At 42.0% G+C, this 22,747-nt stretch overlaps 1 protein-coding gene and 1 non-coding gene across 2 annotated transcripts in view; both read right to left on the bottom strand.

The window, feature by feature from the left end:
* The window catches only part of LRP2BP (LRP2 binding protein), a 51,839-nt gene that overhangs the window by 18,447 nt on the left and 10,645 nt on the right, over nt 1-22,747 (bottom strand). Inside the window, exons 2-7 of the mRNA XM_024759959.1 lie at nt 18,792-18,918; nt 17,953-18,065; nt 14,952-15,065; nt 2,400-2,542; nt 2,213-2,318; nt 1,110-1,333 (exon numbers count right to left, since the gene is read on the bottom strand). Of these exons, the coding sequence (XP_024615727.1) occupies nt 1,110-1,333; nt 2,213-2,318; nt 2,400-2,542; nt 14,952-15,065; nt 17,953-18,065; nt 18,792-18,918 (827 nt within the window). The remainder of the gene's footprint in view (nt 1-1,109; nt 1,334-2,212; nt 2,319-2,399; nt 2,543-14,951; nt 15,066-17,952; nt 18,066-18,791; nt 18,919-22,747) is intronic.
* On the bottom strand, nt 11,487-11,589 carry LOC112409734 (U6 spliceosomal RNA). The gene has a single exon (XR_003005219.1). It is a non-coding gene; the product is annotated as a U6 spliceosomal RNA (small nuclear RNA).

The raw sequence follows: 22,747 nt of genomic DNA on the forward strand, positions 1-22,747 counted from the left end.
TATATTACAAGAACTCATCACTTTGCAGATTTAAACAATGGGAAAAAAGCATTTTTCTATCCCTTTGGGTATTTAAACATCAACCTTGAATTTGGACTTTAGTCACACAGGACCAGAAAACACATTAATAAACTTACACATCTATGATAATGGGCAATAAAAAGTCCTTCTCTATAACCCAGATACAGCAATGGAGAACTACATGAAAACAAGTCAACTCCACGTCAGCCGTAATACTGTGGGAAATAGGAACATGGAAAGTTCCAAAATTTTTTAAAGAACTGTTTGAAGTCTTAGTTTTAACCATATGGGCACTAGAGGATTTGAGACATCAGAGACCACACCTTTAAGTGGCCTGCTGCCTGGAGGCCATGATGTTGGGGAGGAGAGGGTAAAAGCAATTCCTTCATCCTTCAGTGTGGATGTCTGCCTCACACTGGGCTCGGGGAGAGGGGAACCTGTGGGCTCCGTGGGAGGGGCATTATTGGGAGGGAAATGGCAGCATGGCCTTATAGCCATTTTAGAGGACACTCAGGTCTGTTGCATTTGTACATTGTGGGTAAATGCAGGAAAGTAAATGGCCTCAGAGAAGAGAAATTTCCATATAATTTATGTTAGTGTTGGAGTCTTTTATCCATTCTCATTGTGCAGTCCTCATCAAGCTATATTGTAATTGTGCAGTTATAGAACCTATGGCTAAGGGTGTAGGAAAAAAAGTTTAATATTTCTCATGTGCCAAGCTGTGTTAAACTCTTTATATTCACTATTTTTTTTTAAATCAAGAAGAAAATACTTCTGCAGGATTACAAAAGAACAATTGATGCCCCAAAAGTTAAACTTGTGTAAGATTACTTAGATGGTATACAGAGCAAATAGCACTGAAGTTCTGCACCCTAACAGATGTACTATCCAATATGGTAGCCAGGAGCTACGTGTGGCTATTAAAATTAAAACCCAATGAAAACTACAAGTTCAGTCCTCAGTTGCACTGGCCACACTGCAAGTACCAATAGCCATCATTTCCAATACTGCAGTGAGTTCTATTAAACAGACCTGGCATAGAACATCTAGTAAGAGTTTTTGTAAATACTTTTATCCAGCTTACTCACCTTTTGGAAAATGCAGCACACTTTGTAAAAAATTTCATCTTATAGTAATACTCCACGAGATTCCCTTGAGCGTAGACATTTCCACGCTCTGCTGCTTCCCTCAAGCAATGCAGGGCAGCCTCGGTATCCTGGTGGATGCCTTGTCCATAAAAGTACATGAGCCCAAGCGCACCCTGGGATTCCAGGTTTCCATTGCCACAAGCTTCTGAATGCCAATAAAATGCCTAGGAGAAAGCACAATTCCCTAGTATTCACAAGGTGGATTATAAATGGAATATCTCTGTAAGATAGTACCATTAATTCATCTCTAGGACACCGTTCTAACCCCCTGAATGTATGTCAGACTAGCACCAACGTCACATGCCTGAGAGAGGGTGCTGAGGGGAGCCCGCCCGTTGTCTGCCCACAGTATAGGCGAGGTCACTGGCTCGAGCTCAGCTGTTCAGGTTTCAGGATTTTCAGATTTTCCAGAGGAAGGACCAAAAAGGTGGGAAATAGGAACCAAGCGTCTGAAAGGCTTTGTAATGAGGCGCAGCAAGGAGAGGAGAGCAGCTGATGTGAGATTGCAGCCATCTCTCAGATCCTCTTGGAGCTCCAACAGGATCAAAGAAAACCAAGGATAAAAACCTGCATGTGGTCCAAGCACGTTTGCTCAATACTCAGCTACAGTGAATCTGAGTTAGTCCAAACCGATTTCCAAGTAGCTGCTCAGTTATCTGACAAGGATCTTGGGGGTTATGTGCCTCCTACAAGTTTGCCTTTAACGCCTCATTTCCTTCTCCCTGTAAGATTTCTTGGAAAGGGTTTTCCATCATTGGTGATTAAAGAGGTTGTACTGACTCTCCCTCCTTTTACCTTTTATGGCAGAATATTTTATATGTGTGCTTTTTATAGCATACAAAGTGCTCACATCCGTGGTCTCCTTTGGTAGAGGCAGGGAAGGCAGCATTCATAGTTGAGGAAGGGTGAAATGAGCTTGGAGATCCTAAAATGTAAGCTTTCTTTACATTGAAAGAAATGTAAGAGATATTCAGACTACATACTTACTCCTCACCAAATATTAATCTACACAGGATGCTAGGATTTAAACAAATCACTGTTACCTTCTCTAACTCTCTGGGTTCCTTTGTTGAGTAATACAATCCTAGGATACTTTGAGCCTTCACACTAGCTTTTGGATTTCCATTGTCTGCAGCAAAAAGCCACAGTCTAGAAGAGAAGGGCAAGGCAAGTTATTCTTTGTTTAAAGCATTTGATTAAAACAAAAATCTTGTTCTCAAGTCAGATTACCTTTCAGCTTCCTCGTCTGATTGTTTAACGCCTTTTCCTTCATAATAAGCTCTTCCAAGGTTGTAAGCTGCTGCAAATTGTAAGTGTCTTGCTTTGGGACACGAAGAATCAACAATTTTCTTCATATATTCCACTCCTTTTTCCTTCCACAAAGGAAAAGAACAAAACAGAAAGTCCTAGTTTAGTTTTACCCAAGTTAAGTTTTCTCCCAATAATGCTGTAAAGCGTTCACCCTCCGACATGAGGTAGAATGTCATGAGTCTATACCTAACAGGTATGGTTGTCCTGGACTCTGCAGGGCTAGAAATAAGTCAAAGTCCATCTCCTGGCTCAGCGTTCCCAGGAGCTCTGGGATATAAAGCATTCCCTTCATTTTATAGCTTCCACATTTGCATTACCTCTCAATATGGTTTCCTTCTTCTCTCCTCATAGCCCTTATTCTGAATCGGCACAGTTCTTAGAACTTATAGTGTAAAAATAGCCAGTAACTTCCACATTTTTAATCCTTACAGGACACATGTGAGCCCCAAACTCTGTCTTTTCTCTTCAAGCACACTTTCCCTAGCAGTGCTCGGTGATAAATTTATGTCTACTACACTCATCTTCATATGACATCTGCATAGTCACAAAACACAGAGGACGTTCTAACCACCAACAAAAGGCTTTCCTGCCTCCAAAAACCCAGACACAAATTGTTTACTAGACTATGTTCCTCTTGTCCAACGCACAGCAAGCCAAAATGCTGAGCCCACGAGGTTTGCAGCAAAGAGGGTTTACAAGGCAGCCAAGCAGGAGATGGGAGAACAAATCTCAAATCCGCCTCCCCAAAGGCAAGGAGCTCGGGGTATTTATAGGATAAAGAAGAAAGCAGCGGGCAGTTGGAGGTGTGGGAAGCGTGGAGAAAGGCGATTGGAAAAAGGTGCGGGAATCTTTGCACAGGTGTAACTAAGCTATAGGCCTCTGCACGTTCAAAAAGTCACTAAGCAACAGACACGCATGCCCAGTTGAAGGGTCGGTGGTTCTATCCAGTCTTAACCAGCTCAGCTCAAACTAGACACAGCTGACTCCAAGTTCCTAGAAAACAACTCGGGCAAACATCTTGTTTAGACTACATGCTGCTTGGAGCACATGAGAGTCTTAAAAAACCACCTTGATTACTGAAGGCAGGTGAAGTGGATTTTACCCACGGTTTCAGTCCCCCCTTGCTTTTTGATCATTCCTCAACTCTTGAGGAAAAAGGGTGAGGACAGATCTGGCTAATTCCTGCTGATAAGGGGCATAGGCGTAACAGGGGCTTGAGGAATCAAACTATTTAGCACTCATTTGAGAATATTCTCTTGTTCCTGGTTTCAAGTTAACATTTTGATCCCAAATACCACTTATGCGCCAGCTGTCAAGGCATTCATAGGCCCAAGATTGGTAATAAAAACTGTAGACAAATAGGTACGGGGTGGGGCAAATATGTACACTGTGAGGGCATACAGAACGCCAGACGTGCGAACATTTCGACTCATTTTTAGGGATTTTACCTAGGACACTGGCGAGCCAGGGATCGGGGTCTTACTTTTTTACCAATTGGAGTGTGTTGATCATTATCACCTTTGACTGAAACAGATAGCATCGAAGGAACACAGGCTGGGAGAATTAAGTGTGGTTTCTACAATATCCTCACCAAATAGAACCCTAACAAGGGTAGGTGCCAGGGATTTTTTTGTTGTTTGTTTTTTGGTTGTTTTTTATTCTGAGGACACGAGGAGACCAAATTTTGGCTTATTAAAGAAAAAAACATGACAGGACATTTTGTTGATTAGCCTAATTTGATATGTTCACACCTGAAGTCACAGTGAAGTTAGGGATGGTCAAAAATTAACGACAGGCACAACCAAGGGGTCAGCATGATCAAATACAGAAGGTTTTAGATGACATATCCAAAAGCTAGAGAAATTACCTACTTTTGCCAAAGATTGAAAAATCCTAATCACTGAATTGTCCAAGCCTGGGAGGTTCGAAACAAAGAGAAGGCAGAACAAAAGAAAACAATCAATCTGGTTACTAGCAAATTATTTAAATTGCTTTCTAAATTTTACTTTTCAAAGCCACTACTGCAGCAATCCCACTCACCTTAATTTCTTTCCTGTGGCTTTTTTCTGGGGGTTTGCTTGCCCACTCGGGAAAGTCAGCGTCAGGGTTGGAACCACTGCGGTATTCCTCCCGCAACGTGCTTTCTCCCTTTTTCGGTGCATTCCTCATAAGGTCCCAACCCGCGAAGATGGAGCTGGTCTTCAGGATGTTTATCCTCCATGATTTCAGTCTAGATGTTCATTGTCTCCTTTAAGAGCTTCCTAAATGGGTTTTGCTATGAGTCCAAAGTTGGGGACCCAAATACGGCAGAACCCAGCCATTCCCAGAAATTCCTGCAATTATCTCTTGGTGGGAGCTGCAGCCCTAGCTAGAGCTTCCCTTCCATTAGAGGGCAAGTCTCTGTCCTTGTGAGAGTTCAAAACCCAAATATTTAACAGAGGGATTGAGAACTCTGTGCTTTTTCTTGGATACCTGATAGACCTGTTCAACCAAAAAGGTTGAAATCTAAACCATATTCTGAAAAAAAACCCCCAAAAAACAACCATATTCTGGTCTCAGGTGTCCTTTGTTTTACTGGTAACCAGCATCAACTACGTCCTGGAGCAGGGCTCCCTCATTTAGTTGCGGGTCCCTCAAATCTTTTGCCAGGATTTCTCCAAACATCGCGGGTAGAGTTTTAAATCCCTGAGGAAGTACTGTCCAGCAGTACTGTTGTTTAATTCTTAGTACCTAGATCTTCCCATTTGAAAGCAAATAACTCTTGGGATTTAAAACAAGGATATGCAAGAAAAGGCATCTTTCAACTCTAATACAGTAAACCAACAATGTCTGGACAGATTAGTGAGCAGAGAATATGGGTTAGGGACTACTGGAGTAGTCTCTTTTACAATCTAATTGTTCTTAAATCGTGTACAAGCTGACCTCAGGTGGTATCCTAAGCTGTATAGGCCTAGCTCCTTGCTATTCCCAGCCTCCCGTCTGCCCAGGTCTTCGGATTCCTCTTTGCAAATCTCTTCTGGAACAGTTGCAGGCTGTTCTTTTGGGGATTGGAGTAATAAAGCCTGCAATGCGCAAGCCTGCTCTGGTGGTACTTTAACGTCTGTCCACTCAGGGGCAAAGGTAACCCTGATATTTAGTTAGTAAATCTCGTCTCAGAAGGGGAATGGGGCATTCAGGCACGTATACGAAGGTATGCTTCAGATGCGTTTTCCCCAACTGACAGTTTAGCAGCTGGAAAAAAAAGGCATTTTCAAGGTTTCTTTGGACACCCCAGTTACTAACATAGTTTTAGAAGGAAGCTTAGAAAGCCAGGTATTTAAAACTGAGTAAATGGCCCAATATCAATCAAAATCCAAGTTAATTTCCCACGGTCATAGTCATCCAGGGCTCCGCTTGGGAAATGATGGACTTCACAAGATTTAAAGGAACCCCTAGGGCCTGGCATTCTTGGTCACTGTCATTCTCAGCTCGGGCATCCGATGTGCCAGCTGTTTACCTTCAAGAGGCTTACTTAGGATGGGACCCTCTTTTCCAGCGTCCCTCCTGTTTGCAATATGCACACTGGCAGGGTCCAGCTACTGGGGGCCCGTTTGAGCGGAAGCTTTTGCCGAGTCCCTTGTGAGAGTCCTTGATTCCATTCAGCTCTTCCTGGTGTTAAGGTAGCCGCCCGCAGAGCAGGCTCTTTCATTCTCCATTGTTCCCTTTTCTCCTGAACCTGGTCTCTGCCATTAGAAACGTTAAAGGCAGTTTCAACAAGTCAAGACATAGGTATTCCTAAAGGCCCTTCCATCTTTGGCAGTTTCTTCTGTACACTGGGTGCGCTCTGACCAAAACTGGTCACTCTGACTTTTATAAATTCTCTTTGTACGTTGCCTATAGGCTTTAAAGACCCTTTCTGGAAATTCTGAAGGATCCTCATTTGGTCTGTTTTACCTCCTGTACTTTATTAAGGCTTGTTTTGGCATCCCTCTTTGCAATCCTGCAAGAACGCAATCTCAGTAAAGTTCGGGCCTGTCTCCAGCGTTCACATCCCATCAGGATCTGCTTTTGGTGTAGCCCTGCATGCAGCAGCCCTCACCGGGTTGCCAGGGGTTTCTGCATGAAGCAGATCTGCCTCGTCTCGAGCTTTATCCAGCACCATCCTATGCTCTTCTGAAGTGAGGAGGGTGTTTAATAAATTTTGAACATCTGCCCAGGTTAGGTTGTAGGTTGCAAAAAAAAAACAACCAAAAATCAATGAAGGTTTTCCATTCTCGAGTCATCTGTATAAGTTGGCATATTATTCTTCCAATTAAATAAATCCAAAGCGGACAGGGAAGTGGACCCAGATCCATCCCATCAGCTGCCCAGTCTCAGCATTCACAGCCCCCGTGGGGACTTGCCTTAAGGGATATTGCCCTATCCGCACTTGGGTAGCACCCTGGCCAAGCTGCACACCCTGGCAGGTAATGAGAGGGGAGGCCATTCCTGTTTCTCAACCCTCAGAGACTGGGGTGGAGGGCACAGGGGCCCGAGAGCCTGAGGCTCAAATACTGACAGTGAAGGAGCGGCAGCAGCACCCTGTAAGGGTGGAGGGGAGCGTCCGAGCGGCCACTCAGCCCGCAAATCACCCTCCTTCTCATTAGAATCCAGCAAAACAGGTGTCTGTGCCTTTCCTTCCTGTTGGACCATTACCTTACATCTACTCTACACAGGTTTATTCTGATACAAGAACGTAAGAGACTGTACATAAGGTATTTCATCCCGTTTTTATTCCTGTTTACAAAATAAATCTACTTGCAAAGTTTTATTGTAATTTAAGGATCCATTTTCAGGCCATTGTGCTCCAGAGTCTAGAGAATATTATGGTCACTTAGTGTTACAAAAAATAACCATCTTTTATTTTTCCATGGATTCATAACAGAAAGTCTCCCAATTTTGGAGAACGTGGCCTAGAGGGCTGCAAGAGGGAACTGAATTAACATTGCCCATTTTGAAGGAGCTTTGTTCCCAGGTGGGTGCAGCAACAAAATCTTAGGGTCCTTGCTACAGTCGCCAAGAAGCTCAACCCCCGGTAGCCAATTCCTAACAATTAAGACAATCAGACATAGACAGACATGGACAAACAAAACAAAAACAAAACCAAAATCCAGAGCCCTGGGCCGTAAACTCAGGTACAGAGTACCTCAGCAGCAGTAACCTTTTATATTGTCTGCCAAAATCCCATCAGGTGGGCCTCTAACCCATGATCCTTCAGGGTTCCAAAGACAATCTAGGCACAAGTGCATTTCTTTAACGAGGTTTCCCCTAAAAACATGTTCCAAATCCAAAAGCCCCAAACCCCAAAAATGTTACTGAAAGACGGGTCTAGCTGCTCGCCACTCAAAAACCAATATTCAAGAGGCAAGGCTAGTGGAAAGTCTGCTTTATTTCTGAGGCCGGCAACGGGGAGAATGGCGGACTTACGTTCAGAGACTGATGCCTCACTGACAAATCAGAGGGCAAGCACTTTTTTTTTTTTGCACGGTTCGCGGGCCTCTCACTGTTGTGGCCTCTCCCGTTGCAGAGCACAGGCTCCGGACGCGCAGGCTCAGCGGCCACGGCTCACAGGCCCAGCCGCTCCGTGACATGTGGGCTCTTCCCGGACCGGGGCACGAACCCGTGTCCTCTGCATTGGCAGGCAGACTCTCAACCACTGTGCCCCCAGGGAAGCCCTGGGCAGGCACTTTTAAAGGGGAGTTTCAGGGGTGTTTAGGCAGAGGGAGGGGGCTACATGCAGAAACAGCCCAGTCAGCTCCGACAGTCACCTTGAAATTGGTCACGTGGTGGTCTGGTCAGCGCCATCTTCATTGTTTTAGGTACAGTTAGTCTTCAGTTCCAGGGTCGGTTTGTTCTCATTTCTTTGAAGCCAGTTCTCATAACTGTGGCAGCTTATGTCATGGCTACACAGCCTGGTCATCATGTAGTTAATTTCTTTCACCTAGTGGGGGTTTCAGTATCTATAAAACAGCTCAAAGGATACGGCCCAGAATATTATCTATAGCCCTATGAGGAGGGACTAATGGTCCCCGACTTCATTCACTGACTAAACTATTATTACTTGGTCTTGTTTTCCTTTGCTTCTGCACTTTCTCACTTCTCTGAATTTGTTCTTTGACTAAAGTTTTTCTACAGACAGAAGACAGGCAGAGGGCATGGAGGGGAAGCACCATAGGGTCCTGCTCCATTTCCTCTCCTTGCTACAAGATGAAACTAAGCACGGAAGGTCAGCAGTGCCTCCCTGAAAACCCAGGGTCAGTCTGGGAACGGACACGCCAGGGAGCTGCTTGGGCTGGCCCACCGGTCCTCAGTGCCTGCAAGGGGCCGACGAGCCGTGGGCCAAAGGTTCGCCTGGACTCACCTCTTGGCTGGCTCACCACGTGTTACCGAACCAGATCTGTCTTGCCAGACGCACGGCAAGCCAAACGTGGAGACACCGAGGTTTGCAGCAAAAAGAGGCAGCCAAACCGGAAGACGAGAGAACAAATCTCAACCCAGCCTCCAGCAAGCAGGCAGCTCGGGGTATTTATGGGATAAGGAATAAAAAACAGCAGGGCGGTCCGAGGCACGGGGAGCGTGCGGGGCGTGGCGAAAGGTGATTGGGAAAAGATGTGGGAATTGGCGAGTAATCTTCTCTCTGCGCAGGTGTAACTAAGATGCAGGCCTCTGCACGTTCAAAACATCATGAAGCAATGGACGCCTGTGGATGCCCAGCTGGAGAGTCGACGGTCCTATCTAGTCTTAACCAGCTCAGCTCAAACTAGATGCCACTGGCTCCAAGTTCCCAGAAAACAACTCAGGCAAACATCTTATTGTTTATGCAAGTGCAGCTTGGAGGACACATGAGTCTTAAAACGACTTTGATTAGTGAAGGCAGGTGAAGTGGATTTAACCCAGTTTCAAAACCTTCAAAAATCACTCCAAAGAGGAAAATAATATTTGACAGTCAAGTACATTTGTATACACTGCATTCTAACTTTTACTCCTCACTAGTCTCTCAAAGTGCTGTTGCTGGCTAAACAACACAGTAATAGATGAGAAAATAAAGGTGTTTTACCGAGTCCCAGATCATGTGGATTTACTTCTGTGAGTGTGTGAGGTAGGTGTCTACCATTTTTTCCCCCAACTGGTTAGTAAGAGAGAACTTACAGTATAATGGTAGTAGAGTGAAGTGTTCGTGTAAATCCTCCCACAGATAGCAGTGATTAAATCAGGACCAAACATAAAGAACAACTTTCTAAAGGCACTGGGAGGGACTTCCCTGATGGCACAGTGGTTAAGAATACGCCTGCCAAGGCAGGGAACACGGGTTCGAGCCCTGGTCTGGGAGGATCCCACGTGCTGCGGAGCAACTAAGCCCGTGCGCCACAACTACTGAGCCTGTGCTCAAGAGCCTGCGAGCCACAACTACCGAAGCCCGCGTGCCTAGAGCCCATGCTCCGCAACAAGAGAAGCCACCGCAGTGAGAAGCCCGGGCACTGCACCAAAGGGTAGCCCCTGCTCTCCACAACGAGAGAAAGCCTACAAGCAGCAACAAAGACCCAACGCAGCCAAAAATAAATTAATTAATTTTTAAAAAAGTTATTAAAGGCACTGGAAAGTTTATCAAAGCAAACACAAACTGGAAGAGGAATGACTCTTGAGAACTGCAACTGAAAGGGATCATTGAAGTTCAATGAACCCCAGACAGGATAAACAAAAACCCTCTCCTAGGCATGCATCATAGTCAAACTGCTGAAATCCATAGAAATCCTGCGAGCAGCCAGAGAAAAAGGACACATATACAGGGAACATAATACAATCAGAGACTGACTTCTTGTGAGAAGCTAGAAGAGTTTACAATGGCATTTTTTTTTTTTGCGGTACGCGGGCCTCTCACTGCTGTGGCCTCTCCCGTTGTGGAGCACGGGCTCTGGACCCAACCACTGCCCCACCAGGGAAGCACTACAATGGCATTTTTAAAGTGAGGAAAGGAGAAACTCAACCAGCAAAACAATTCATCAAAAATGAAGGCAGAGTGAAGACATTTTCAGGTAATTATAAAATTGGAGATAACTCATTACCTGCATACTTACAAGAAATGCTCTTTAAAAGAAATTCTTCAGGTTGAACGGAAAAGGAATATGGTGCCAGATGGCAACGCCGATTGATTGATAGGGAGGAATGTAAAGCCTCAGAAATGGTAAATATGTACCAATATAAAAGGATACCCAGGCACATATATACATACCTGTGTATGTATTTTTTCTTTTCAATTTCTTTCAAAAGATATATGACTAAAGCAAACATAATGTGGTTTTGTATCAATATTTTGGGGTTTATAACATGTAACTTTCAAGATATTTCAAACCTACCACACAAAGCATATTTGTTTCCACCAGACTCTGGACCAAATTAGTGTCAAGAACTCGGTAAATTAATAAAATGATAAACATTAAAAGAATTTGCTCTTTGCCCCTTTACCTTGGGTTAACTGAACAGACCTACAGAGGCCATCTTCTTTTTTGCTCCACTGGCCTCCATATGTAATTACATTCAAGCCATTCTATTTTGGAGTTGCCATATGCCAACCCGTCGAATCTACCAGTTTTCCTGGTCTTTCTACACCTTCGTGTTCTTCCCACATCAGCTTATTCTGTATCTGTCACTGTACTCATTCCTTTGTCCCTCTTTCCCTTCATGACACTCACTCATGTGGCAGATATCTTATTTCTCCAGCTACTCTGCTGTACTTAAACCACTGAACATGGCTGGAGAAAAACATAACCATGCTGACAGGTCCTTCCTACAATTTGTGACTTCAAATTTCAGAGCGAGCTCTCCCCTCACAAGCAATACTATCAGTTTGTCTCATCAATGATCTCTCCCACTTATCTGGAAGAGAAGATACTACTTCAAACCTTTTCCTTTCTCTTCAGACTTCTGCTGTCCCCTCGCTCCCTCTCCTCAGTCTCAGCTTATGGCTTCAACTTTTTAAATATTTTTATAAAAAATATGGAACAGTTCATGGAGTTGTGTGTCATCTTTGCACAGGGGCTATGCTTATTTTCTCTGAATTGTTAGAATTTTAGGATACATGCTGCCACAGCAAACACATGGCTTGTCTTTTATTTCACTGAGAAAACAGAAAGAATTGAAAGAAACACCATATCTATCAGTTTACCTGATTCATCATCAATTTTTTCCTCTCTACCAGATCTTGTGTGTCAACTTACAAATAATACTGTAATATCTTTGATCTGGGAGAAAACTCTCCCTTGATCCCATGATCCCTCCCAGTTATTGCACATATATTTGTTCTACTTTATAACAAAGCTCAGTGCTTATCTCCACTTCCTTACATCCATATGTCTCCTCCACCCACTCCAATCTTGGTCCCTTATGACCTTGGTCCCACTGAAATGGTTTTGTCAAGATCTCCAGTGAAATTCATCTTAGTATGTCTGATAGTAAGTGCTCAGTTTTCATTCTACTCACCTCTCAGCAGAATTTGAGACAGATGAAACAATTTCATCGTTTGACTTTCAGATCACCACACAGTCCTCATTTTCCTCTGTCCTCCCTGTCTTCTTCTCATTTCTCCTTTGCTGGCTAGCTATTCTTTCCGTTATGACCATGAAATACTGGAGGGCTTCCAGTCCCTGGCCTTGACCTGTGGCTCTTGTCTATGATACTCATTCAGCAATCTTATCCAAGCTGGTGCTGTAACTCCCACTACTCCACAGATAGCCCCCCACTGATTTCTCTAGTCCTGATGGCACCGTTGAGCTCCAGACTCTCTACCTGACATCTCTACTTAGGTGTCTTAACAGGTACTTCAAATGAAACATTCAAACATAAATGTTTCACTTTTCCTCCTGTACGCCAAACGTGCTTCTCCCTCAGTCACCCCATTGTTATTAAATGGCAACATCATCCACTCAAGACAAAAAGTAGGAATCATCCTTGATTCCTCCCCTTATCTCTGCCCCTCTCCCAATCCATCAGAAAGTCCTGTATCCTCTTAAGAGCACATCCTAGATCTGTCCACTTTTCTCTATTCCCACCACTATAATTTCAGTTAAAGCTGCTCTTTTATCCGAACTACTGCACTGGCTTCCTCACTGGACTTCCTGCTTCTACTCTTGCCTCCATTCAATCCAATCTCCACACAACAGACAAAATGATCTTTAAAAATGTTAATCATATTAATTGCACTCCCTTTTGGTGTCTTCACACTGCATTGAGAATACAATCCATTTGGCCATAGTTTGCCAAGTTCCATGTGGTTTGGTCCCTGTTTCACTGTTTTGACTGTATTCCAGCTGTACCATCCTTCCTCAGGCCTGAACGCTAGCTATTTCCTCTGCCTGGAATGTGATTCACCTACACCTATACGTTGCTCCTTCTTGCTGCTCAGTTCTTTATTCAAGTATCAGATAAAATGGTGGAATGACACAGGGAGGAAAATGTAATCCCAGAGCCAAAGTCTTCAGGTTAACATTAGAAAATTCCCAACAACCAGGAAATTGATAGAACTAGGAAAGCAAGGAGTTGGTATGAACTTCAAAGTAGGTACACTTTGTACCTGAGGTGGAGGAGAAATAATAGCTAGAAAGTGAATTGGGAAATGAAAATAATACCAGCTCTAACTTTGAGCACTATGGTACTTTGGGAGGTTGTAAGGAGAGCCCTCCTCTAAAGAGGGCTGCTTGTGGGACAACCAAGTTTCTGATAAGGCAAGGAAGTGAAGGAAGTAGTCTGAGAAAAAGGCTGAGAATACAGAAGATCTAAGAATGGCATACAGAAAAGTAGAAAGAATATTACATAAAAATTTGCATAGGGCTTCTCTGGTGGCGCAGTGGTTGAGAGTCCGCCTGCTGATGCAAACTACCACATAGATTGTCAGTAATAACATTTTGCTATATTTGCTTCATCTGTCTTTTTTGGTGACTTGTTTCAAGTTATATGCCGATATGAAAATATCAGGACACTTCACCCCTAAATATTTCAGTATGAATTACAAAGGAAGACATTTTTCTGCATAAGTACCATATAAGTGTCACTTCTAATAAAGTCAGTATTATGAAAAAAGGCAGGAGAGAGAATTAATCTAGATTAAAGAAATGTGTAGATATTACAACTCAATGCATTGGGTGGTCTCTGACTGAATGCTGGCTTGAAAGACTACTTTGGGACAATTTGAGAATTTTGAATATAAACTGGGTATTAAATGGTATTAGGGAATATGTGTTAGTTTTGGTAGATGTATTCAGTATAAATTCTATTTTTGGAAAGTAAAATTTTTAAAGATTTGTTTTCACAAGTTTAAGTTGTTTCATTGCAATTTGTTCCCCAGTCTTCTCATGTTTGATTGACAAAATGTGTTTTCTTAACTTTTTGAGACTAGAGTTCAATTGTCATCTAATTTCTATTGTATTGCTTCTGGTTAGGCCCTGTCAGAAATTAAGCATTTTATTGCTTTCCGCTTCATTTTTGTGCAGCCAATATTTTTCACTGGTATTATTATTATATCTTTGGTAAACTCAAATTATTGATTCTTTTTGTTTATGTAAATTCTTTCTGGTTAGATTGTTTAATAAAAGTTTTAAAAAGATGTAGTGATGAACATTATCCTACTGTTATTACCATTTTCCAAGGACCTATTTCTAAATTCCATGTTAAATAATCCTATAACTTGGGTGGTGGTGCAGTCATGATACCATTTAAATAGAAATAGGGGACCATTGAGTTAGAAAGCACGAATAAGTATAAAAACCAATTTTTCAAAAAAATTCGCATTCTAGAGAGAGACTTAAGAAGTTTCATAGCAAGTGTGACTGTCTAATGAACACATTCTGGTTTCAGCTTATCTTTTTTTTTTTGCATAGGGCAATACATGGAAGAATATACTCTAATAACAAAGTTCATATTTGATAGTAAAATTTGGAGTGATATTATTTTTGCTTATTTTCTAACTTTTCTCCATGTTCATGTAGCTTTTTTTTTTTTTGCGGTACGCAGGCCTCTCACTGTTGTGGCCTCTCCCGTTGCGGAGCACAGGCTCCGGACGCACAGGCTCAGTGGCCATGGCTCACGGGCCCAGCTGCTCCGCGGCATGTGGGATCTTCCTGAACCGGGGCACGAACCCACGTCCCCTGCATCGGCAGGCGGACGCTCAACCACTGCGCCACCAGGGAAGCCCCATGTAGCTTTGAAGTAACTTTTAAAAACAAAGGAAAACATTTTAAAGCAAAAATGTTATTGACGGCTAATAGTAGCAAGGAGAGGGGCAAAAAGAAATTTGTTTTTCACGTAAATGTAAAAATGACTACTGCTATCCTTTAAATGCTGAAATGACAGATAATTATTTAAATATAAGTAAGAAATATATCATTAAAATATAATTTTAAATATATCAAATAATCCATAAACAATGAAATCTTAAACACTGTGAACAAAACAATAACTTACAGCGTCTGCGGTCATCCCCAGGCCATCATAATACATCACTCCTAGCTGGTAAGTTGCCTGATGATCCTTTTCCTTGATTTCTTCAAACTGTTCTAATGCTTTTTCATACCATCCCTGTAAGCTCCCAGGAAATACTGAATTATTTTCATTATTACCTTAAAGTAATCCCAAATACTTAATTCCCACCTAACTCTAGCTAGCAGCACCAAATAAAACAAGACAGCAACAAATTTATGGAATTTGCAAGTAAGCTATTGACAACAATCAACACACTATAAAATCAATAAAATAAACCTAAATATGGCAACTGAGGGAACTGACCAGGAGGAACCTGGGTCAGACTCTCTTTGGCTTTCACTCTTACTCTTGGCTGTTGCCAAACCGCTGTCTAAATGATAGCCTAGCCCTCTGCTCATTCCAGCCTGCCATATCACCCACTACTCCTGGAGTCTGAGAAACTTCAGAGATGGGGCCAAAGACTCTGAGAAAAGATGAACATCAGGATATCCGCTACTACTAAATATCCACTATGATATGGCTCTTCCAGTTTTGCCATTTTCTAGCTAGGGAGAAGACACAGAAAAACAAACGTGATTCTCCAAAATTATCTTTCTCCCATACTTCCTATAAAAACCTACGTGTTATATGTCATTCATTTAAGGCTCCTCAGCGTTATAGGATATAATAACAAATACGCTGAAGTGTAAGGAACAAAAATGGGGCTTGGGCTTTCCTGGTGGCACTGTGGTGGAGAGTCCGCCTGCCGATGCAGGGGACGTGGGTTCGTGCCCCGGTCTGGGAAGATCCCACATGCCGCGGAGCAGCTGGGCCCGTGGGCCATGGCCGCTGAGCCTGCACGTCCAGAGCCTGTGCTCTACAATGGGAGAGGCCACAACAGTGAGAGGCCCGCGTATCTCATAAAAAAAAAAAAAAAAAAAAAAAAATGGGGCTTATGTCTTAATCCACCATGGAAAATGCCTTACGCTAAAGAATAAATCATTTGTAACAGTGGAAAGAGAGTCTCTGAGTTGGAAGGTCATTACTAGGAAGAGCAGGCCAGAGAAAAGCAACTTTTGGAAAACACAGAAAAAATTGAAATTTCTCTTTTCATAAATTGTAATTAATCAACAAACTGATAAAATTAATAAAAACTGTACCAAAATGCTAACAAATATTTATCTTAAAGAACATACAACAATGAGTAAATGACTGAGTTGTAAAGATTCATTCTCCTTTCTGGCTAGTGTTTGGCCAACATATAAGAGGGCTGGAAAACTTAGAATACTCTATACAGAGGAAGAGAAAGGAAGTCCTTTTAGTTTTTCATGATTTTAAATACCATATACATGCTGGAAAATCTCAGATATATACTTTCAACTCAGACTTCTCCTTTGAGATCTAGAGTCTTACATGTAGTTTCTACTTTGAAACATGTATACTTGGATGACTGAGGGGAATCTCAAACATAAAATGTCCAAAAACTGACCTCCTGATGGTTCCCTCAAAACTCACTCCTCCCCACTTCTCTATTTTTCAGTCCACGATGCCATTACTTGTATCTCCAAAATAAATCCAGGACCCAGCTCCACTGCTGGGTCCAGATCACCATCCTCTCTTGACCCAACTAGTATAAATTTCCCCTAAACTTGTCTTGGTCCTATGCTCCCCTTCCAATCCATTCATCACAGTCTCAAAACACTTCAATGGCTTCTCACTACATTTTAAGCAAGGCTTATCTAGAGTCATTCTCTGCCTTGCTGACCATGACATTGGTCTCTTAATTCCTAGAGCTCACCAAACTCTTCCTCATCTCAGAAACGTTGCATTTGTTCTCCCTTCTACCTGGAATGCACTTCCCTGTGGCTGTTTGCATTAACTGTTGCCTTTTCTTCAAGTTTTAGTTTCAACAACAGGTATTTCCGCCCTATCCCTAAGTTATTCTCTCTCAGAGTACCCAGTTAATTGCTTTCATAGTATTTTAACTTATTTTTAATTATATATTAATTTAATTTCTTTCTCTAGACTGTAAGCTCTATGAAATGGGGACCATTCTAACTCCCTCATTACTGTATAGCTAGTACCTAGCATAATAGTAGCAAATACTTATAAAGCACTTACTAGGTGCCAGGCCCTGTTAGTATTTTTACAATTAATATACCTTCATAATAGCTCTATGAAATACATATTATTACCCCCTTTTATAGATGAGGAAACTGAGGCACCAAGAGGTTAAGCATATGTGCCCAAGGTTACAGTTAACAAGCAACAGAACCGTATTGGAACCTATGCCCAGAGCTGAAAGATCATTCTCTGAACCATTGTGCTACGTGATCCTCACAGTGACAGGTGCATTATGAGTCCTCAACAAATATTTGTTGCCAGAATGAATGAAGGAGCCATCAAAAGATAAGTAAGTGGGATATAGTTGAACAGCTGCCCAAACATTCAATGGATAGTGAGGGGTTGGGGACAGCTGGTCCCTTTTCACATCTTCCCTTGGGGTTCAATGAACAACTGAAGCTATATTGCTGAAGTTGGAGTGATAGTTTGCATAGGTCCTCCTAGACCTATTTTGCAAACCTCAGCATAATGTGGATAAAGAGGGAAATCCCCTCCTTACTCCATATAGGAACATATAAAGCTGCCTTTAAGTACTAGATAAGAATCAGGATTTTTCATTGTTAATAAAATGAAAATATTTTTTAAATGATGTTGAATATATCGGGCAAAATATAAAAATTAGATTTTTAATTTATCATGTGAAAATGGATTTCATACCAAAATGACTCCTATAAATGACATTAATTAGAATGACTTTTATGGAGAAAGGTTGAATATCTCCATAAGCTGGGACCAATTTATCATACTTAAATCCACAACTATAATCTATGGAATTTGACAGAATTTCCCTGGTTTAACAATGTAAGGAACTCTATAGGAAATTTTGGTATGAAGATCTAACAGCAGCTTTATATGAAAACAAATCAACAAAAAATGATACCTCTTCAAAATACAGTTGACCTAGTAGGAAATATGCCAGAGTATCCCCTCTTCTTATTCTTTCCTTCAAGAGGTGCAATGCCTTTTCCACCAAACCAGCATGGCTGTAATGATCTGATTTTTTAAAAAGTAAAGAATTCCATCTTTATCCATAAAATATGAATTTTCTCTCTTAAAGTAATAAATTAAATAGAATTCATCTGACACTGTACTAGCTTCTCTCCTAGTTCTCATTCCTAAAACTGACCTCCTTAGTTCAAGGAAAAAGCACTACCTTAAAAAAAGAAAGCACTATCACAATACCTGACACTGTGCCTTATATAATTAAGAAATATATTGGCTGGTTGTCAAACTAACCCTCTTTCCTACTAGGCAGGAGCTCTAGCAATGCAGTCTATGTGGAATTCTTTAGACAAAGCTGGCCTCTGGGTGAGTGGAATTCTTAATCTGAGCTTTAATTAGAACTACTCTAACTAGATGAGCTAACCATCCCCAATTTAATTTTTTTAAGTCTATAGAAAAAAATGGTAGCTTTAAATGCTGATTTCAAGTAAAGCATGGTACTATTCTCTTTAACAGAACAGACATCTGGCTTCTCTTTTCCAGAAGGGTGTCCTAAAGTCCTGAGAGTAAAACCAGGATCAGGATCTCATTATGAAACTTCTTCACTGATGATCTGCTACCAGGTAGCTTCAAGCAATTTCACAGATTCTTACAGAAAAGCTAGAAAAGACTGTAAACTTAACCGCTTGCTTGCCAGCAATAAGACTCATATTTCTTGTCTCTTTTGCTCTGGTGTACCTAATTAACTTTTAGTGAAAATATTATCAGGATTTGTACCAGTCTTTTCCTTTCTCCATTGGAAGAGTTTTTGGTTATTAGCAGCATAGTGGGATAGAGAAGTATAAAAGGGGTTCTTGGGCAACTTTTCACTGGTCAACTTCATCCTGTCTCCACAGTGGGTATTCTGTAAATTAAAAAATTATATTAAAAAATAATATGGTAGAATCTTCCCCCAGAAAATGCAAAGAGAGACTCCATTCCAACTTGGCAGTCATTATAAAAAGCATCTTCCTCTCATCACCTAGGGATAGGGCACCAAACTACCAGCTCTGGGATGTGAATGTTCCTTCTTAGGAAACCAGGACCCTCTATAGCTATGAGAAGCACAGCACTCCTCCATGTCTGTTTCCACAGCATGGGATTAATGATCAGAGCTGTTTGCAAATCCTTTCTGGCTATGAGATCACACACTCCAGTGAGTCATGTCACCCACCACAGCTGCTGCCACTAGTAGGAATTGGTGACACTGCCCATAGGTACTGTTCCTGAGCACTGGTACCTTCCTGTTGCCTTGTAACTGAAGCTCATCAAACTAATCCATTTTAAATGAAAGCATTTGTCTATTTTACCTGGGAATACACTTTATTTTAGCTGTGTTGTTCAGTTTTATCTTCCTGTCTGTAATGGATTGCCATGAAGGGAAAATCAGAGCCTTCATATAAAATGTAGAGGCCACCTCACCTGGGATGAAGGAGTCCAGGCTGGCCTAGGCTCAGGGTAGTGAGACAGCAAACTCAGTTGTTGCTATGCTTTTTTGTTTACTCCTTGGAATTCCACTGTTACAGCAGGCTTTCACCAATCAGGAACAAGCTTCCAGTAAAGGTTCCTGATTGGTGGTGAAGATAACTCAATAGACCTTTAGTATTATTGGAAAGCAGCATTTATACAATTTTATGATACTATTTTCGACAATAAATTGCTTCATTAATGAGAATGAAGTGCAGAAAGGGAGATAATTCAGTATACCAGAGAGAAAAAATCACCGAAGTATCTGTGATTTTGGAAGAGTCATATAATCTCCTTAAGAGTCAATTTCCTCATTTGTAGTTTAGACTATAAGTAGTTTGAACTAGAGGATTTCAAAACGTCTGTCCCTAGATATGTAAAATTCTTTGATTGTAGGACTCCAAAAATCTATGGTTGCAGTAGTAAATATAAAAGCTTCCAGTGAACTTTAGGGTGAAGCAATATTAGGTGAAGTATTTAGAAGAAAGACCACCCAAATAGGATGATGTCTACGGCACCATCAGTTTTACTCAGAAACTGGTTACAGAAGTTTTCATTTCACTGAAGACTTAAGCCCATGTGCTATTGTATCCAAAAAGGCTAAGAAAAAAGTTGACACATTCAGGAAGGCCATCAGAAAAGAAACAAATCAGAAAGCAAAATCCATTTAAACTCACGTTGCCTTCTGTGGTTACAATACTCCACAGGGTTTCTGTTGCTGAAGCTTAAAAGAATATTTGGGGAGGACCTAGAAAATATAAGCAAAGATTTATTGAGCTCTTACTATAGGCCAGGATTTGTTCTTTGTTCTAAGTGCTTTACAGGTACTAACTCCTACAAAACTTTATGAAATACTGGCGGTTATGAGGCCCACTTAATGTGGGAGGAAACTGAGGCACCAGTGAAGAAGTTAAGCAACTTGCCTCAGATCACAGGGCTGGCAGGTGGGACAGCTGGGCTGCCAGAATGCCTGTGTACTTCATCATTATTCCATACTGTTCTCCAAAAAGCAGAGCTAACATGATTGTTTAAAATGGCAGGACTCCCATAAGAGGGTAAGCTAAAATTCAGTACTTTTTAATTTCAGAAAATGAGAACTAAGAGAAGATTTTAAACAGCAAGAATATATGTTTATTTCTGCCAAATCTTGGGATAAGATATAAAATTATAATTTGAAACTTGACAAGTGTTTGCATAGCATGCAGTGAATTTAGAAAATGCTATAATAGAAATTATAGACCTTAATCGATGATGTAAAATCTGAAAGAAACATATGATTTTAAGAGGAAGGGCAGGTGTAGTAGAGACTGACGGTGACCTTCCCAGACCCTCTTTACTAGTTAGTGCCCTATCTCCAGTGCTGTGAATGTTAATTGCTAAAGGTTGTGCAACCACCACCAATATCTAATTCTGGAACATTTTCACCACTCCAAAAGAAACCCTGTAGAAATTAGCAGTCACTCCCCAATCTTTTCCTCCTTTCAGCCCCTAGCAATCACTAACCTACCTTCTGTCTCTACAGATTTGTCTATTCTGCATACTCCATATAAATGGAATCATACAGTATGTGGCCTTTAGTGTCTGGCTTCTTTTACATAATGTTTACAAGGTTCATGCATGTTGTAGCATGTATCAGTACTTCGTTCCTATTTTTGGCTGAATAATATTTCATTATACGGATATAACACATTTAAAAAAATCTGTTCATCATCTGATGAACATGTGAGTTGTTTCTAGCTTTTGGCTATCCTGAATAATGCTGGTAGTTTTCACGTACTTGTTTTTATGTAGACATAGGTTTTTAATTCTTTTGGGTATAAACCTAGGAAGGGGATTGCTGGGTCACATAGTAATTCTATGTTTAAGATTTTGAGACATTGCCAAACTGTTTTCCAAAGTGGCTTTTTGCTTTTCCACCAGCAACGTGTGAGGGTTCCACATCCTCACCGACACTGGTGATTGTTCATCTTTCTGATAATAGCCATCCTAGTGAATGTGAAGTGTTATCTTGTGGTTCTGATTTGCATTTCCATAATGAAAAATGATGTTGAGACTCTTTTCATGTGCTTATTGGCCACCTGTTTATCTTATTTGGAGCGATGTTAATCCTTTGCCAATTTTGTAGTTGGGCTGTCCTTTCATTGCTGAGTTATAAACATTCTTTATATATTCCAGATACTGGACTCTTATCAGGTATATAATTTGCAAATATTTTCTTCTATTTTATGGGGTCTTTTCACTTTCTTGTTTCTTTTGATCCCTCGATTTTTAAAAATTTGATTAAGTCCATTTAAAAAAAAATTCCCAAATCTTTTCTTGTAATTTTTTTGTTTTTTAAAAATCACTTTGAGGTGTTTCTTCCCTCTTTGTTTCCTGGTGCGTGAGGAGAGGGGATTAAAAGCTGCTTAAAGGAGCTCCAGAGACGGGCGAGAGCCACGGCTAAAAGCACGGACCCCAGAGATAGGCCTGAGACGCTAAGGCTGCTGCCACCGCCACCAAGAAGCCTGTGTGTGAGCACAGGTCACTCTCCACACCTCCCTTCCACGGAGCCTGTGCAGCCTGCCACTGCCAGGGTCCCGTGATCCAGGGAAAACTCCCCAGGGAGAATGCACGGTGCGCCTCAGGCTGGTGCAACGTCACGCTGACCTCTGCCGCAGGCTCGCCCCGCATCCGCACCCCTCCCTCCCCCTGGCCTGAGTGAGCCAGAGCCCCTGAGTCAGCTGCTCCTTTAACCCCTGTCCTGTCTGAGCGAAGAACAGACGCCCTCCGGCAAACTACACGCAGAGGCGGGGTCAAATCCTAAACTGAACCCCCAGGAGCTGTGCGAACAAAGAAACCACCAAGAAGCCTGTGTGTGAGCACAGGTCACTCTCCACCCCCCCCTTCCACGGAGCCTGTGCAGCCTGCCACTGCCAGGGTCCCGTGATCCAGGGAAAACTCCCCCGGGAGAATGCACGGTGCGCCTCAGGCTGGTGCAACGTCACGCTGACCTCTGCCGCAGGCTCGCCCCGCATCCGCACCCCTCCCTCCCCCTGGCCTGAGTGAGCCAGAGCCCCTGAGTCAGCTGCTCCTTTAACCCCTGTCCTGTCTGAGCGAAGAACAGACGCCCTCCGGCAAACTACACGCAGAGGCGGGGTCAAATCCTAAACTGAACCCCCAGGAGCTGTGCGAACAAAGAAGAGAAAGGGAAATCTCTCCCAGCAGCCTCAGGAGCAGTGGATTAAATC

This window comes from Neophocaena asiaeorientalis, unplaced genomic scaffold (genome assembly GCF_003031525.2).
Source record: "Neophocaena asiaeorientalis asiaeorientalis breed wild unplaced genomic scaffold, Neophocaena_asiaeorientalis_V1.1 scaffold521, whole genome shotgun sequence".
In the NCBI taxonomy this organism is placed as follows: domain Eukaryota; kingdom Metazoa; phylum Chordata; class Mammalia; order Artiodactyla; family Phocoenidae; genus Neophocaena; species Neophocaena asiaeorientalis.